Source organism: Perognathus longimembris, chromosome 15, assembly GCF_023159225.1.
Source record: "Perognathus longimembris pacificus isolate PPM17 chromosome 15, ASM2315922v1, whole genome shotgun sequence".
NCBI classification, from domain to species: domain Eukaryota; kingdom Metazoa; phylum Chordata; class Mammalia; order Rodentia; family Heteromyidae; genus Perognathus; species Perognathus longimembris.
This window is the reverse complement of record NC_063175.1, coordinates 43,881,610-43,901,586: the sequence shown is the minus strand read 5'-3', so window position 1 is coordinate 43,901,586 and position 19,977 is coordinate 43,881,610. Positions and strand designations below refer to the sequence as shown.

The 19,977-nt window shown below is 37.5% G+C and overlaps 1 protein-coding gene across 1 annotated transcript in view; it reads right to left on the bottom strand.

The window, feature by feature from the left end:
• Window positions 1–3,801: 3,801 nt before the first annotated feature.
• The window catches only part of Dcc (DCC netrin 1 receptor), a 961,067-nt gene continuing 944,891 nt past the window's right edge, over window positions 3,802–19,977 (bottom strand). Inside the window, exons 28-29 of the mRNA XM_048363596.1 lie at window positions 7,413–7,555; window positions 3,802–3,891 (exon numbers count right to left, since the gene is read on the bottom strand). Of these exons, the coding sequence (XP_048219553.1) occupies window positions 3,802–3,891; window positions 7,413–7,555 (233 nt within the window). The remainder of the gene's footprint in view (window positions 3,892–7,412; window positions 7,556–19,977) is intronic.

Genomic DNA, 19,977 nt, shown 5'->3' with positions numbered 1-19,977 from the left:
ATCCATTGAACATAGGAGGATAAACAGGCCAGGATAGTATAATTGGGCCTTCAGCACAGCCTGTGTTCATGCAGAGTACACTGGTACACTGGAGACAGAAGTACGGAAAGCCACTCTATCTTACAGATCACATGACTGGAAATGAACCACAAGAACTCTAAGCCAGGGAGACAATCTTAAAATATCAAGATTACCATTTCTAGAGATAGCTTTTTGATTTGAGGATAATAGTCCATCTACCTTGTCTGAGAGACACTAGTCCACTTAGCAGTGACTTTAAGATGGTTCTTCAATTATAATCAACAGCAGGATCCAAAGGGTCGATGAGTTTCCATGACCCTTCTCAAGCATTGCTAGTTTCCAGAAAGACCAGAGGTTAAGAGATTCTTTATTGGGAAAGCCAATGGTTGACAAGCTTTAAGTTTTGAATGTTGTCTGGACATCTGTCTAGCCCTGGCTCTCCTTTTGCAGCTATGACCAAGGCAGAGGAATGAGCCATACACTTTATTTCTTTTAATTCTTATTTTAAAGAAAGTAGTATTGCACCAAATGTCTGAAAGCATGAATAAATCTACTGATATATCTGGTTTGGGGTTTTTTTTTTATTGTTCAGTTGAGTATGCATTTTATAATATCCAACTGTAAAGCTATATTATTTAAATATAGATCAGCTATATAAAGGGGCCACTATGACCAATTTCTTATTGAATGTGAATTGCTGAGAAATATTTAACTTTCAGCTAGAGGAGCATTCAAACATTCTGTACACATTTGTGCTATCTGCATTTTTATGAGTTTAACAAATGCAGAGATTTCTACTGGAATGAAAATAGCATTGCTATCAGAATGAAATACAAAAAAAAATACTAAACTTTTGCAAGAGGGAGCTCCTGCCTGACAGTTCAGCACAGTGTAGGGGAGGCCTAAGCAAGCCCTGCCAAGTCTGATTTTCTTCTTTCTCAGAGAGAAATGACTGCTGGAGGCAGAGGCTGGTGGTTGGTTGTCAAGCCCTGCCCTGTGGGAGTCAGAGAGATTTATGAGCTTAAAGAGCCCAGGATGTCCTGAACTAAACTCAGAGAAGGAGCAAAATCAGTGGCTACCTTATCATATGAATACGATTCTTTCTTGTCAAGAAATCAGGAGATCAGGAAATTAAAAGTTACTAAAAACTTGGGCAGGTTCATTATACATGTGAATCATTTGAGGGGCTAGGGAGCAAAACTGATGGTGAACTAATAGCATAATAAAAATCATCAGGTAACCAGACAATAGAGTTTTTCCTGAGGATAATTAAATGGCATGTATTCTACACTTGAATCATGGCAGTAAGACTTACCAATTGCTAAAGTAAACCAAGGTAGTATTTATTTGATGAAGAAATGTGCAAAGTGTGTAGCAGAAATGGAACTCCTACTAAAAATAGATAACACGACTGCAATTTTTAAGATTTCATTTTCTAAAATCACTGGCGTGGATGTTTTTTGTACCAGTATGGGGGCTTTAACTCAGAGCTTTGACCCTTCATTTGACTTTTTTGTTCAAGGCTGGAGCTCTATCTCTTGAGCTACATCTCCATTTCTGGCTCTTTTCTGGAGCTAAGTATCTCATGGACATTTCTGCCTGGGATGGCTTTGATCATTAACCTCAGATCTCAGTCTCCTGAATAGTTCAGATTAGACATGTGTGCCACCAGCATCTGGTTTGACTTGGACACTCTTACAAGTGCTCATTCTGCACAGAACAGACTGAAGTTACAACTCAGTCAGTGGCATCTGGGATTTCTAGCCAATTCCAAATGGAGATAGTCCTCATAGAACAAATATTGTTCAAAAATGTTACTTGTGAACATATGAAAGAGGATGCTATTCTAGGGCTTTGAGCATAGACTAGCTTAATAAACATTTGATTTTTAAAACAATGATTGTATCTGGAAAAAATCAATATTGTCTCAGGAAATGCTTTTTTTTCTAGTTCGTGTAGATTTGTCTTCCTACATGCCCAGATATTGAACAAGAAATTTCTGTCCCATTGAATAACATGACATAGGGTTTTGAAAGGACTTCCTACAAATCTTGGGAAATTGAACAAGCACTCTTGTTGAAGGAACGATTTTGCAAATGGACCGGACTTTCTAATGAACCATCTGAACAACCTCTCTCTTTGACATCAGATTTCCTTCCTGACATAAAACTGTAAAAAAATAATCTGAATTATTACTTCTGTTACAGTGCCATTTTGCTCAAAATATTTCATTAAGGGATTCATATATAATTACCCACCTAATAAAAGGAGCTATTAGGTTGTAAAGATCCTATCCTTTCCACGCTCTTTTAAAATTATGACCTACTGAAGCTTGAAATCAAAGGCATAGCTGAAAGGAATAATTCAGCTGAAACTCTCTCATTGGGTTTTCAAGTCACCTAACTGATAAATATGCAAACTGGCTCCCTTTTGGCGACCCAGCTGCATAAACAGGGATTAAATCCAAATGTAGGCTGAAAACTCAGAAACTCAAAGGGTGCACATAAAATATTCTTCATTTCAGCTAGTTCCAAGCTGTAGATAATAACATGGCAATAGAAATTGAAAAATCTTCACCCATAGTTTAAGATGCTGTTTTGGAAGATGTCCACTGAAATTATGATGTGTTTGATATCAAGTGGCACCTACCCCTCTGCTCTTCTTGATTCTGTTAGAGGCTTGGTTTAGAAGTTCCCCCTTGGTAAAAGACCCTGGTGGTCAACTCATTTCATTACTGCCTGGCATAATTCAGGAAGGATGCTATATGTAGAAGTAGCAGCACGCAAGAGAAGGTACCCTTGAAAATGATCATTTATGTTCCTGTCCTTCTCCAAGGCCTGCTCTCAGGAAGCCTTTTATTTCCACGGGGGATGGGATAGAGGAAGTGTGTATGTGTGCATGTGTGTGGGGGTATGAACTCTCCTGGCCAAATTCCTGAACAAGATGCCTCAGTGAAACTTCTGACATATCATCACAGTGTGTTATGGCACAAAAGCCACCCAAATAGAAAAGTGTCTTATGACAAGACACATTACCATGCATCTGAGAAGACTGCATTTATTGTATCTTCTTTTGGAAATGGGCTGCGGCTGGCAGGAAACCACCAGATTTTTATGTTCCTGTACGTCAGAGATAAATGTTTACCAAGGATGGATTTGCAAATGCTTAATAAAATGGTGGTTTTATAGCCACTTACTAATATCTGCCACTTGTGCAAGATTAATGACTAAGTTACAAACATAAGCATGTGGTGCCTCTTGTTTGCTTATTTACTTTTTGTGCTGTCAAGGAAACATCCAATCTTTTGATGTTATGGAGTATGCAACTTTCTATGGGACCTTTGTATGTTAAAGTTGAGAACAGAATAGTGAGCTTGTACTGATTTGCCATGGCATGATACAGGCTTAAATAATGCACTTGCATTTAGTAAGACTAGACCTACACATACAACAACAGGCCTCAATGAAAGCAAACATAGGCATTTAGTTTGGACAGTGTGGTCATTGAGGGGCAAAGACCCAGGACTATTCTAGCAGCGTCAACTTTGACTTTGCCATGAAGATGCATCTTTGCTTTTGTTTAGGCCCTCATAGGCACTGTTTTGCAATTCTTGATGCCTGTGAAGGAAGGGATGCTTATTCCTCCTGGACTGCTTCAGACATTCGGAGACAAAGTGGTCCAGATGGTTAACCTGTACACTGGACACAGGTATTCTGTTTATGAGTAGTGGGTATGCTGCAGAGTTCCTGGAAAATTCACCCAATCAATTCGGCATCCATGTTAAAAGGCTGAGCCTGTGATGGCATTAAGTTGCTTCATTAACCCTTCCAAACTTGCCATTTGTTCACTCAAGTCATCCTGTTCATATACCTGTAGAGAGAATGAAAGAAAAGTTAGTAATACATTCAACTAGGTACTGAGGCTCACACCTGTAATCCTATCTACTCTAGAAGCTGAGTGTTGAGGACACTAGTTCGAAGCCAGCTTGGACAGAAAAGTCCAGTAAGACTGTTATCTCCAACTAACTAGCAAAAACCCTAGAAATGGATATGTGGATCAAATGGTAGACCATCACCCTTGGTACAAATGATAATGTGAGCCCAAAGTTCAAGCCTCAGTATTGGTGCATGCACATGCACACACATACGTATTGGTACATTCATTTTGTTAAGGCAGGGGCTCTAGCTTCTTCGGTCAGTGAGTATTTTTCTTATATTGGACATAGTGGCAGGTTATTCAAGACTATCCTCAGTGTATTATCTGAAAGAAGATGTCCACAGAAAAGAAGGAAACTTGTTCAACCACTCTGGAAATCAGATAAGATTTCTCAAAAAACTAAACATAGAACTACCCTATGATCCAGCAGTTATACTCCTGGCATTTTTTATTTTCCTGATCAGTCCTGTGGCTTGAACTCTGGGCCAAGGCGCTGTCCCTGAGCTCTTCTAGCACGAGGCTAATGGTCTACCACTTGAGCCACAGCACCACTTCCTGTTTTCTGGTGGTTAGTTGGAGATTAGAGTCTCACTGACTTTCCTGCCTGGGATAGCTTTGAATGGCAAGCCTGTGACCTCAGCTTTCTGAATAGCTGGGATTGCTGGCATGAGCCACCAGTGCCTGGCTATCTCTGGGCACTTATCCGAAATCTCAAAAACAAGATTATAGTAAAGCCTCCAGAACAACCACATCCAATGCAGCACTATTCACCATAGCCAAGATATGGAATCAGCCCAGATCCCTCTCTATGGCTGAGTGGATCAAGCAAATGAGGAATATAAACACGATGGAACTGTACTCATCCATCAGAAAGAATGATATTGTACCATTCATAAGGAAATGGAGAGAATTGGGAGAAATATTAAGTGAAGTAAGTCGGATGCAGAAAAACAAAAGGTTCCATGTTTTCCCTCATTTGTGGTAGCTAGAATTAGCCTATAAATCCATAAGTACACATGTTGAGTGGTATGCAAGAGGTTACAAATGCATTAACTGAAATCTGGTGGACTCTAGGGAGAACTCAAATAGGGTAATTTCAAAGAAAGACAAAATCAAAGCCCAACGAAATAAGCACCAGGATGGTGGTCAGTAAGGAAATGGGGAGTGAGATTGAAGAATGAAGAGAAGAGGGGGAAGAATGCAGTCAAGGACGCATTGCACAGCTGGGCGCTGGTGGCAGTGGCTCACACTTGTAATCTTAGCTACTCAGGAGGATGAGATCTACGGATCAAAGTTCAAAGCCAGACTGGGTAGTAAAGTGTGTGAGACCCTTATGTCAAATTAAACCACAGAAAAAGCCATAGGTGGTGCTATGGCTCAAGTGATGGAGTGCTAGCCCTGAGCAAAAGGAGCTCAGGGGCAGAGTTCAAGCCTCAGGACCAACAAAAACAACAAAAGATAATTAATTGCCTATACTACAAAATTAAGAAGAGTAAGGGAAGGGATGAGTAGGGGAGGGATCGATGAGAATGTTGAAAGGGGTGACACTGATGAAGATAAACTACTTTGTTACATGGCAACTCTTTTGTGCAACTATTTGAAGACAATTTTTTTTTAAAGAAGGGGTTGAGGAATATTTACAAGCTGTTTCTTGCACCTTTTCCCTGTAACTGTCATAAGGAAAAAATTCATGATAAAATATATCTTCTTTTAAATCAGGCTCTAGAAATCACCAGCTCTTGTGATGTTGAAGATGTTTGTAAACTTCTATGATGCATAGTTTTCTTCATCTTCCAAATATTGATACCTATTTTACAGGCATTCTGTGATGTGTTTCTCACCTGTGTGGATAATTTTCAACCCATTAGCTCTTTTCCCTTTTGGCTAGACTAACAGTCAAGATTATGAACAGAATTTATATGATATGTTGTCTTTTAATAATATGATGTGTGAGAACTTTATGGTCTTTACCTTGACCAATAAGAAACCTAGGGATTATGATTTACATTCCTGTGTGGAAACAGTGTTTATACACCAAAGCAGAGTTAGTGCTGGACTCAGATGTGAAGAGATTCTTGCAACAAGATTTGAACAGTGGGTAAAAGGAAAGCATGAACTGCAGACATTTTAGTGAGTACTTTGTCTCTAGCACTGTGAATCACTAATGTGTTATTAGTGAGCAACAGGATTCTTAGTTATCACAGATTCCCAGGTTGCTAACCACAGAGATTTTGGTTCAGCAAGGTATTGGCTAATATTGTTGGCTTAATTTCTAGCTCTTTTTATATACCTTCTGTTTTTGAGATAGTCTCTTTATTTTTCCACTGGGAATAACAGATAATAAGTGGTTGGAAATCCACAACACATTAGTGCTTTGACCATGATAAGAACTCAATAAATGTCAGCTTCTTACTCCTGTTTTCCTCTTAATATATATTTATACATATAATATATAATGCATGTATGTATAATATGTGTTATATAATAATATATCATACATTATATATAATACACACATGTATACTATATATGAATATAATAATATATAGTATAATATATTTATGTATATATATGTATATTATATATGTAGTTTTGTTTTGATAAATACAGACACGATCTTGCTGATTATTCTTGGTTGTGTTATCCAATTGCCCGAATGATTGAACTAATGGGCCTGAGCCATGATTTCTATTATGCATAATCAAGATGCATAGCTTGGTACCATGGCAGAGAATACATCTCATCCTACCGAATAAGCACATTGATCCATAAGAGTGTTGGCAGAATTTACAGAAGTGGAAAAAGCATATCTGCTACTGAGGAACCACACACAATGCATGGTATTAACCTGTAGGAATCTATGGGTGACTGAATGATACAGCCATGTGTATTGAAGGCTTAAGAGGGATTGAAAAATAGCCAGTTTTGCTGTTACTTTCATATGAAGAGGGAAGATGAAGTACGATAATTTCATGGCTTTTCTTTCACAACTGATTTTTCCCTCTGAGTGTTCTCATTTAGCATTTTCAGCTTCTTCCCTTAATACAGAACTTTTGGCCTCCTTAAACAATAAAACTGTCCATCTTATTTTATAAATGTGTCCATTCCTTTTCTCTTCTTAAAGACCTTTCATTTTTTCATGTTGTATATTCTTCTCAATTATATATTTTTGGATTCTTTTATATTAGGTGTAATATGCTTTATACCTTTAGAAAACTCCTCAGAGAATAGCTTCTGTTTACTTTTTTTGTGTTGAAGATGAGGATATTGTCTTACTTCCATTGATGCCTAGGTATTTCACTCCATTGGGAAAATGCGTTAGTATATATACGTATACATAAATGTATATATATAAAGAATATGTACACATGTGTACATAGGCACACATGGTGGAAGGTAACCAGTTTGGGTGTGCTGCACAGTTCTTGGAACATGTATTTGAAAGATTCCCTTACATTAGCTGGATCCTCTGTTGGTTTGTGGCTCTCCTCAGACACTTCAGGGGCTGTTGGCACAGATACAGGAAGCAAAGGGGATCGTGCTTTTCCAGCCAAACCAAGAGAAGCTGTTTTAACGTGAGTCTTGGGAAGAGTAGGCCCTGAAATAGAAAACATAGAGTGAGGGAAGTAATGCATGAAGCCATTCAAGATGCAATTTCTCTAGCACGTAAATCCAATCTAGTGGGTTGGCATTGATTTTTGGTATTGTTCATTCTGTATGGTAGAAAGTAATTCAGTCACAATAAATGAGCTCATTTTATTTCTACTAAGTAGAAATAGACAGTAGATGATTCACTCTTTCCAAATTTCAAATGGATTCCAAACCAGGCTGCAAAAGTTGTCTTGGAGTTCTGAATGTTTATAGCTCCCTATAAAGGGCCAAGTGAGCTCCTTCTCAGTGGCAATGGACTCACTGTGGGCCAGATGGGCTGTTGTTGTTGTTTTTTTTTAACTCTATAGGTAAGCTTTAAAGTATCTAAGAGAGCCAAAGAAATCTGTGAACTTAGAGAAGGTCGCTGTGGTCTACAAAACAATATAAGAGTAAAACAATCTGAGAGAACCTCATTATGCATTTTTTTTGTTTTGGAAAAAACTATAAAATTCTACTTTGGTATACTTCAGTCAGTAGAAGATTTTTGATGCTGACAATAATCAGGTGAACAAATGAAGAGTTTCTATTGGAACCCCTTTCTGTCTACTATAAACAAAGGCTCCTATAGACATTGATCTTAAATTACAGATTTGTCCTTAATAATCTAAGGTAAAACTTTATAAAGCCTTTTTAAATAAGGGGCACTCCTCACATCACTAAGGAGTTGTGGTATTCTTAGTGTGGTAACCATGAACTCAGGCAGAATATGGATATAAGTAAGTCATGGACGTTTTCACAGCTCTCTTCTGCTACCAATCAATTACAGACTAGGGGTACTTCTCAAATTGTTTTGAGTAAACTTTGGAAAATGGAATGCTAGTTGATCACACTGAAAGGTTAATGCATCTACAATGAGAGAAATTCGGGTCCTTCCTGTGTAGGGAAATAATATAAATAATACAACATATCAACAATCTGTTAGATGCTAGTTACTGTAAATTAAAAAAATCATTATAATAAACAGCTTTTTCTGAGCCACAAATGCACAAGTGTGCGTTTCTTCCCTGCTGATACTTAGGTATCAAAAGTTTATAATTGCAGTGAAAGAGAACTTTGAACTTTTTAGCCAGTATAGTTTATAATCAGATACTACTAATCGACTCCATATCAGTTGTGCAATCTCTTGATTAACTACACCTGTCTTGACCCAGTTTTCCATTCGTAAAGCAAGGTTGATAATAGTAATTTATGAGGATTACAAAAGATTATATTTTAAGTGGCTGACACTTATTCACTTGTACAAGCATAGCTATTATTTCTATTTAATTATTAAAACAATTCTAAGTATTATTTTCCAAGTTTACACGTATGAATGCAAAATTGGAGAAAAACTAAGTAAATTTGCCAAGGCTAATGCATTTAGAAAAGGACAGTAAGGTATCAGTTTGCACTGTTATATCTAACTCAGCTCAGCAAATGAATTTTTTGCTACAATATATCAATGTAGCTAACCAAAATGAACTTTTCCAGGAAGCCATGTGAATGAACTTGAAATCTAGTTCAAAGACTATTGATAATTTGAGGAATGAAACTACTAACTACATCAGCGACTCTCAAAACGGAATTGTCATCATTTAAAAGGAAAAACAAAACTTCATTATAATAAAACTCAACCATGAATTTGAATCTTTTTTATCACGTCATTTAAATATATAAACCTACAGCTTGCCATGGTCATAGTCTTCAAAACTCAAAGCTCTTATACTGGGCCATAAAAACAAATCATATCCAAAGTAAAATGGAAAGTGCCATTACAAGTAGTACAACGTGAATTATAATCATTAATTTATTTTGATGAAGAAGGTTTGGGGGCCTAAAACAATATTACTGGATGAATTTGGTATGAATGCATCAATCATTTTAGATTTGTTATTTGTGATCACTACCATTAAGCTCTTCCCGAGTGATAGGTAAACCTTCATTCATATGGAGGTTGTCATTTCATCTGTTCTTCCCTGGGTATGAAACCATGCGTACATCCACATGCACAAGTGTACATATGTACAATCCACATGCACATCATGGGCACCTTTGTCCTTCTTACTTTAGCCTCTGAGTCTGGACATAATGTTGTGCCATTATAGTTACTAATGTAGGCCCTAAAGACCTTGGGAAATCCTAGCCTGAAATCCTAGCTACTCAAAAGGCTGAGAACTAAAGAATTGCAGTTCAAAGCCATCTCTGACAGAAAAGTGTGAGACCTCATTGGAGGTATGGCTCAAGTGGTAGAGCCCCAGCCATAAGCAAATAAGTCAAGTGAGAGTGAGAGCCCAAGTTCAAGTTATGGCTCTCTCTCTCTCTCTCTCTCTCTCTCTCTCTCTCTCTCTCTCTCTCTCTCTCTCTCTCTCTCTCTCTCTCTCTCTCTCTCTCTCTCTCTCTCCTGGCAGAGCCACAGTACCAGATTATCCTCCAGGTGATCTTGTATGTGTAATTCTCGCTACTATTTCAGATTGTCATTTAAGTAAAGGTACAAAGTTTTAGAAAGAATTCACTAAGTTTAAAAGTTGAAGCCGGAGGACTCTACAACCTTGAGAACATATCTGGTGAACCACTATTCTGAGTGACAGTTCCTGAATTTTGTTTGTATTGTTCAAGAAGGACCATAGGGTAAAGCCTGAATTTGCTTAATTGTCACACAAGCTGTCCTTTACACCCTCCAGGACCAGCCCTCTTTAATAGAGAGATTTATATTGACAACATTTCACTGTATATGTCCCTTTTTACATATTTATGCATTTTGACCCTTAAATTTATTATTCACTTTTAATTTTTAAGATTTTTTTAAAAAATTTGAGGAACTTACCTACATCTTACACATTTAATCAGACACATGGAATGTATTTAATACATGCTAAAAATCAGTGGTCTCTGTCATGAGTATTTACAAAGAAAAAGTCAATGTAACTAGAAGAGAAGGTAAATGGCAACTGCATGGTTTATTATGGAGGAAATTTTAGTAGGTCTAGTACCATTTTTATTCTAGGAGACCTACAAGAATAAATCCTTTTAGAATTTACAAGACTCATGGACATAATCCATGATATTTATTTTCTTACAAAATCGTTGGCAGTTTACAGGTAAAGGAACTGAATGCTTAGATTTCTAGTTATTGATGTAGAATACAGTCATGATTTATTTTCTGCCCTAGACTTCTGCCACTTGGGCAGTTGTCTTGCCTATATTCTAACAGGACACCAGGGGGCTTGAAGAGCATCTCAATTCAAGCTTATTAAAAAGAAGACTGAGGTAACAATTGATTTCCTCTAGTGACCAGGCAACAGTTATTCATTCACAATGGAGTGGGTGTTGAACAATGCAAGACACTGAGCTGTACAAAGGGGATTGAAGACATTGTCTTGGCTCAGAGGCCACACAGAGTGTGTAAACCACAAGTGGCTTGCCCTTTCTCAACAAGTATTCATAGCATCACAGACACTAACCATGCTGGATCCTCAAGGTGCACCTGGACCTCCCTCCTTTCTGCACTTGAGGAGAACTCCAGGGTCCTTGGAGACCCAAACACCAAGATACAATTCATTTCAATAAAATTCTAGTAGACAAGAAGAATGTGAGCAGTTTCCCAGAGTTCATTAGCATCAGGGTTTGACTGGCATCCTTGAGGGTCTTAAATGATTTTTGCTTTCTTTTCCTTAACAGAGAGTTAAAGAATATTAAGGGCAATTTCCTAGGAGAGATTTTTATTTTAACAGCCAATTAGAAAATGCCGGTCTCAAAACTGCTCTTTTCTAAAGAAGAAAAGATGGTTTAAAGCAAATATTTCCAAGAAAGTATTTCTTTTGAGTGTGCGTTTATTTATTCCACCCCTATGTTTTCTCTGTAATGGAATAGATTCAGAATCTTCTCTGAATGTCACATGTTTTAAGTCTGATTGCTGGGCGCCTCAGTCTTTAAAAGTTTCCCAACTTATGTTTTTCCCTTAGCTTATGTATTTAAAAATGTGGTGTGTGACTGATTTTCTGTCTTGATTTTCCAATCTGCATCCTAGTTCTTCCATGGATGGAATCATAACTAATCCTTCCACTAGTTCTGACATTTTACCAGCTAGCTGCCTCCCCCGAGGGCTAAATTTGGACAGCATTTTCTACACTGTTTACATTAAGGCGGTATTGTTATAGAAAACAACCAGTATCATGTTGTGTGCTATATTCAAGTGAGAAAACAGTACAATCATCTGGCATTTAGATTAATAAGTGATGTCTGGAACCTTCACCTAAACCAAGAAAACAGCATTGAGAACCACCTTGTTGCCTCTCACCTGCTGATGAATTAGGATTGTTGGGTGATCATTTACCCAGAGCCTATTCTCTATAGTAAACATTCTGAGATTTCAATTGCAGATAGGGCTTTTCTATACTTCTGTAGTAGATACTATCTGGTTGCAGAAGCCAGCTTAAAATATAACTTTTCTCTTGTAACCCAGGGCACATGTTTTCTATCTCTCTGTCTATCTCTGTCTCTATCATCTCTATTTCTGTCTCTCTTTCTGTGTAATTGGATTTGATTTAGGGTCTTTTGTTTGTTAGGCAAGCACTTACTGAAGCTGGGTACTTATTTGAGCCCTGACCCAGCCCTTTTTGCATTAGTTTATTTTCTAAATAGTATCTTGACCTTTGGCCTGAAGCCAGTCTTAGAGTAAGATCCTCCTATCTCTGCCTCCTAGATAATGACATCACAGGTATTCACTACTCCTCTAGCCTTAACCATTCTTTCCGAGTAGTTTCTGCACAATGGATTGCCTTAGACTTGATAAGCTTTGCTGTGCTGTAGGCAGTTTTGCAACTCTGAAGGAGAATTGACGTTCACCCCTCCAGAAGCACTCATGAAGAAGTAGATATTAGAAAGAAAACAATTACTTATAGGTATTAAACTGCTGTTCTTCAATTTCAAGTACTGACACAATTCTTCACAACATTTCCTACATTATTTTGGTGTATATATAGCATCCTATATATAGGAAAGTCTCCGGGTTTCTTTCCTAACAATGACAATTGATGCAAGCAACAACAACTTAAAGGAAATTTCTATGTGCTTTACCAGTATAATGCAAGCATCAACAACTTAAAGGAAATTTCTATGTGCTTTACCAGTATAATATCTCAAAGCAAACAAAAAGAAAAGGCAGAAACCAAAAGAATCCCTTCTTTGTAACTCTGAACTGTGAATTTCTTAACCCCATAGTCAAGAGCCTCTGAGGTCTTTCCTGAGAGCTGCAGAATGTAATCAAGTAAAAAAAAGAGCAAGAAAAACAGAGTTTGAGGAGAGGAGAGGAAAGTAGAGAGAGAGCAGAGGACAGGAGGGGATATAAGAAAGCTTTATATTGGCTCATGATTTCAGTGGTCCAGACCCAGGTTACCTGACTTGAGGATCTCCAGCCTTTGTTGAGGCAGTACATGACAATGAGATTGTGTGCCCCAAGAAATGCTTAACTTGGGGTGGCCAGGAAACAAAGATAAGATAAAGAAAGCAGCCAGGACCCAAATACTCCCTTTAGGGACACACTTCCAAGTGACTTAATTTTATCTCATTAGGCCCCATTTCTTCAAGGTTCTACCATCTCCTAATAGTGTCATATACACTGGTAACCAAGCCTCTGTAAAAAGGGCCTCTGGGGGACAGAACCCCTACTATCACAGTGACCTTGGCACAACAGCCTAAGTTCTTGGGATCTAGATATTTTTTCAGTAGCTAAAAATGTTAACAATTGGATCATTCAGGTATTAATCATGAGAAGGACAGTGAAGGTGGAAAATAAAATCAGTGGTGATCCATTTTCAAGATAAGTTAGCTGACCCTATGTGAAAAGCTGCTTACACAGCTTAACAGCTTTCTGATGTGACAATCCTACAGTTCATGAATTTGGAAGTTCCCTAGAAAAACAAAGTAGGCAAACTGACATCAAAAAGTAAGGAAAAACTGTATATCTTCCAGAAAGCATGTACCCAACAAAGCCTTCTCACCACAAGAGAATAAAGGATGCTGTGGGGTGTGTGTGTGTGTGTGTGTGTGTGTGTGTGTGTGTGTGTGTGTGTGTGTGTGTGTGTGCTGTTCCTACGGCTTGAAATCAGAATCTGAGCATTGTCTCTAAGATTTTTGTTGTTGTTGTTGTTTAAGGCTAGTTCTGTATCACTTAAATCACAGTTCCACTTCCAGCTTTTTGGTGGTTCTTTGGAGGTAAGCGTCTCTGTCCAGGTTGGCTTAGAACTGGAATCCTCACATTTCAGCCTCCTGAGTAGCTAGGACACTGTTGCTTGGGGCTAGTAGTTGGGCTTTCAATTAGTGTTTTCTAGAAAAGATAATCTTTTTCCTTCAAAATCATCAATGAAATTCCATAACTTAAGGTTTTACTTAAAACTAACCATAGACAATTTAGCTAAAAAAAATAGGCAGTATTCAATTTCTCTGAGTTTAAATGATCCATGTGTAGTTAACTGAAATAACTTCAATTGTAGAAATCCTTCTGCTGAAACCACAGAGGAGTTCCCCTCGCTTGAGGTGCAGATTGGAGAAATGTTTTGGGCGACCTATTGGTGGAACACTGGATGTCAGTGTGCTAAGTAAATGATTTTACATGGATCTACAACTAATTAAGTGAGCGTCACTTTGAAGTTAATGTTGTCTCCTCAGCAGGACCCAGTAATGGGGAAGTACAAAAGTGTTAAAGTTTCTGAGATGGGGCAGCCATGTGAATCAGGGGTAGAAGAGCAGCCTCAGCATGAATTCACTGTGTGAAGCTTCATTTTCACAGCACAGTTATTAAACATTTCATTTGCTTATTAGGTACCAAATAAATGACTGCCAGGTGCAGAATTCTGCTCACATGCAACCTGCAAAAGTCTATTCCTGGTATGATGCAGTTTGGGTGAGAAACATCACCTTAGGTTGAAGCAGGAGCTCACGTAAGTTATGTAAGAGTCCAGTGTGTAGCAGGTTTTTGATTTCTTAATAATAACACTGTGGCTTACTTTTCATTACATCCCATTTCACTTTTCACTGTTTCATCTTTAAGAATATGCTTAAAATGGATAGAAGGCTGGCTTGGCGTTTTTACATCTTTTATCCATTCTGTAATGCCAAATAATCTCTCACATGCTAGCATCCTGGGGAACCATATTATTCTTCTGTGTATCTATTATTAAGCAATTAATCTATACTCAGGTTATCTGGTGGAATGTGGAGATGTCACGTGTTTTCCATTTAAAACTTATATCCGAAGAGATTCTGAGGCTATAGGAGATATATGAAATATGTATGGGAACCCGTAATCCTTAACATTTGGTTTCCACGAAATATTGAAGAAGAGGGGATGCATTTATCTATCCTGAACAGCTACAGGCATTCCCCATAAATGATTGAATTTCATATAGATAGGTTTCAGCTTTACTCTTAAAGCCCTTGAGCACATTGTATTTTTAGGGTGATAGACACCCAAATGATGCTCCTGGGAAGAAAAGCTTTGCTATCATCTACTTTTTCTGTTTCTTCTCTCAAGGTATAAAATATAGCACATCTGCCCACTGGGGACCTACTCATCAGACACTCCATCTTCCTCCCCTTTCCTCATCTTTTTCACCAGTCGAAGAAGGAACTGCTCTGGGACACCACTATGTTATCTCTTGCTGGGCCAGCTCTTTTGTAAAAGTGATAAGTAGTGATCACTGCTCAAGTGTTTGAACTTATATATGGTTGAAAGAAATCTACAAACTTTCAGGCCTTTTCACTTTGTGAAGGGTGGTGTTTGTTAGGCAAAAACTAACCAAATTTTAATACCCACAGGACTACCTGTGTCACTACTGTCTGTTCCAGTTCACAAGTCGTAAAATTGGCAACTAATAAGCATTTGTATCTTATAAAATGCTTTCTACTTTGGCCTGAGCTTCTAGAAATGTAATTTCATTAGAGTGATGTGTTCTCTAAAGAGGGTAGTTCATTAAGATTATGTCCTTCCATATTTGCAGTGGAACTAAATGTCAATGGAAAATTCGACTTAATCCTTTTCATGCTGGGTCAAAAAAATTCCTCAAGTCCACACACGGGAAATTATTTATGAGGGAAAGATGTTTTCATGCAATGTTTCATAAATTGTTCAATATTCAACATACTCTGCTGCAAGGAGTTTCTTAATATTTGATATCTATAAAATGATTACAAACTAATTCTGAAAACATGGGCTATTGACTATCTATGCGAGGCTTAAAAATAAGCACATATTTTTGGGGTTTTAACATCTATGAAGATGTTTATTTTAGCCTTCTATTAAGAAGTAAACTTTCAACTTTATTCAGTTGGATGTGTTGAGCCACTGCAAACAGAAAAACCAATGATGTATATTTGGAAAGAATACCAAAAGTTAAAAATGTGACAACAAACAGTAAAAATGTAACTAATAGTGAAAATAGAAATAAAGAATTTTTTGCTTCACTTAGGAAATGCAGAACGTGAAGGATTGTGTTTTGTAATATTACACAAATTCTAGAGATTTTATTATATATCCTTGGGGAACAAAAGGGAGATATCAGAAAGTACCTTTACATGTAGTACATACCTTAATAAGGAGAGGCCAAAATACAGATTCACCAGTTATGAGATCACACAACCAATGAGTCTTTATAGTAAAAGGACAGCACTTATAAATGTCTTCAGGGGATTCTACTTCTCAAACTTTTATTTCTGTTGCCAAAATGAAGATAGATAAGATCTACAATTCTTAGGCAAATTTGCTTTAAAATATGAATTCAGGTAGGAAATTGGGTGTGTTCTCATTCTTGGGGTTCATTATAACCTGTCCTGGGGTCCCCACAGTCCAGTGGTGTGGCAATGAGCACCTCCTACAGAGGCTAAATGATTAACACACACATTATCAAGCAATGATATACCATTCAGTGAACATTTTAGTTCAGCCAACTGCATGCCAGGATGGGTAGTATATGCAATTTGTAAAATATAATGTTTTTTTTCCTGATAGTGGTAAAGGTAAGTGAATATAAAAGTGGTAATGTAAAGCTCAGCAAATGAGAGGCAATTAAAAAATACTAATTTCAGCACTCAGGAAGTTAAATTATTTTATAATTCCCTAAAAGATATTATCATAAATCATTTACTGGATACTAAATATCTAAGGAGTACGTGTGTGTGTGTGTGTGTGTGTGTGTGTGTGTGTGTGTGTGTGTGTGTGAGATTAATGAGGCTGGAGGCAAAAAAAAAAATCCTAGCCTTGAAAATGAGAAACAAAAAAGGAAACAACAACAAAACAAAACAAAATCAAAAGAAAGTAAAAGAAAACCAGCCTGCGGTTTTGATGTTCACAACAGAGCCTAAATAGAATGTGATGTCCCAAGTCAAGTTAAAGCTTCTTTAATTATTAAAAATCATGAACATTTTGAGCTTTTAATGAAAGCTACAGACCGACTTGCTATAAATATGTACCACTTTGAAAATGTTGATGTACACACACACACACACACACACACATACACACACACACACACACAGAAATGTTACCAAACTCAGAAGTTCCTCCATGATCACCAGAGTATGAGAACACAAATGTTTTGAAACCAGAGTGTTTCAAAGTGGGCCCTGCAAAAGGGCAGCCTTTGAATCACCTAGACTATTTGAAGAAATTCCAACAGATGGAATTCTAGATCCATGGATTGAAACCCATATTTTAATAAGACTTGCATGTGATTCCCAGCCATATAGCCATATACAACTCCTGGCCATTAGTAGCCAACAGGTAAGAGGGAGTTTAGAATTAAAATGATGTTTCAATTCCCAGTTGAAAAGGACCCCTAGTCTAACATTCACAGTAAAACAAAAGGGAAGCAAGATCTCTGTGATGGTTATGTGAGTTTGATGAGAAATGAGCTCCATATCCACCTTGCTTATTTCTGCTCTTAACTTCCTCCTCTTTGCCTTATTCTTCTCTTTGGGGTTGTAGCAAGAGAATCGTGGAGGAAGGAGTTAATTGTTAGGGCTGAGAAATTCCACAAACTTTAGTTACATTAAACTGATCCTCTGTCTGGACCAGCCGTGGAGATGCAGTGAGGATAAGGGAGAGGAAGCAGGCCTGTGCTCTCCAGTCTGTACAGTTGGTCAACATGAGTCCATACTGGGGGCCTTCCATTACTGCAATGCCCGAGCCGTTGGCCCTACACTTTGGCAAATGTTAGCTCAGACCTCTGTGTACAAAGCAACTTGTTGCTATTAACTAAGATATCCTTGTAGTCAATAGTCTAAGAGAAAACAAACAACTATAATTTAAATGAAAGACTGAGTGGAAATAAAGGTTAACCTAGCAATTTGAGCTTTCGAAGTGTATGATGTTCACATGTACATGTAATTTGTAAAGTAAAGACTGGGTTAGGAAATTATGACTCAGGTGGCCACAGAGAAAGGAAGGTACACACAACTCACAGGGTTGAAAATTAGGAAATTTGAAGGACGAATATTTAAGAATGGCAATTTGGAAAAGGCATTAAAATGAACAATCATAGCAATCCTATAATTAGGTCGGCATGTGCAGTCATGTCATAATAAGTCTTTCAGTTTGAAATTGAGCCTTTTATCCACATAGCACTTTTTTTCATATACAAAAATGTTGGAATCTTTTTCATGACAAAAGATCAAGGAATTGTCATCTGAGAGTCCTGGCAATCTGGTAATAAAGAGATGCTGGCAAAAAGAACTTCATTTCTCCTTCAAGTCTAAGATGAAAGTGTAGGGAAACTCAGAAGATATTTAACATGGCACATAATTCTCTAAAGGTCCCCACCAGTAAGATAAAAGGTATAAATGTTCAGAAGAAGTAGGACCTGACCACATCTTTTCATAATCTTTACAGTATTACAGGTCCTATTTTCAGGAATAATACTTGTGGATTGTTAGTTGCTCAGTTTATTTTAATATTACAGAGATTTTGTTTTGTTTGTTTTCAGTGTGTTCAATTTTTTTCCATAGCACAATTTCAATAGCCCATTAATAGAGGGTTTTTTTGGTGTGTGAACTCTATCAACTACTTAGAATAAGTAGAAGGTACACACAAGGTTCAAACATGGGACAGCTCAGGGAGAACTATAGGAGGTGGAGACATTGATCAAGATTCACCGTACTCATAGGCTAACAGGTGGAATTGAAGCCCCTTTTTACAATGACTTGATGGTTAATAAAAGCAAAGAGTATGTGTTTCTTGACTCATAGTCTTACAAAGTGAAGAATCTAGAAAGAATAATCACATTTCTTAACACACTAGTTAACTTTGTACATGTCCACAGGTTCCATAACTGATTTCACAAATGAGTAAAGTAGGACTCAAAGGAGAAACAACAACAACAAAAATTTCAGTAGTTGGCTCAACAGAGTCTATCCCTAAAGGTCGTTGACTTCCATTGGCCTACACTTTCACAAGAATAGAATACCCTACTGGGTGCCAGTGGCCCACACCTGTGATCCTGGCTACGTAGAAGGCTGAGATCTGAGGAACTTAGTTCAAAGTCAGCCTGGACAGGAAAGTCCATGAGACTCCTATTTCTGATTAATTAGCAGAAACAGGAAGTGGAGCTGTGGCTCTAGTGATAGAGTGCTAGCTTTGTGTAAAAGAAGTTCAGGGACAGTGCCCCAGCCCCAAGTTCATGACTTACCATTGCAAGTCATTTATTTTCATGTAGACACATTATCAAATAGAATTTCCATGGGCCATGACTTCAAGTTGTCTTTTGAATTGTGTAATTCAACTGAACTTTGATATCGGATGGATTTCTGTACTTCAGATCACTTAGCATTTTATAACCCTATGGTTATAGATCTAGAAGTTATTTCACCTTCTCTGCTTTTCTCATCAAAACTGAATCCTTCCACTAACTCTTATGTTATTTCACCTGAGGTCGTCATCAACTGAATAACTGCATTCAAATCCTGGCTCTCACTTTCATTATTTTATCCTGACCAACTCAAAAAGTATTTGAGTGTCCATTACATGTAAGAATTTAGATGTAAGAATAATGCTCCAAGATCCTGGAAAAATGACCAGAGATTCCACGTCTGTATCATTAATTGGTGACAAGAGTGGCTCCTCTCCGGTAGACCTGAGTTTACTTGGTAATGCTTCATGTATTTCATAGGATGATAAAATATAAATCATTAATCTTATTCATTTCATCTAAGTTGATAATTAAACATTTTGATTTCCAAGATGCCTAATAAGTAATGATAAAATCAATATAGCAATAGTTATCTTTGTGACCTCTCAGGTTTGTAAGAAATGTGAAAGATTATGTACTGCTTTGAAAAGTAGTAACTGATCATCATTTCTTTCACTGTTCTCTACCACTCATGAGTCTCCTACTCTCCAGT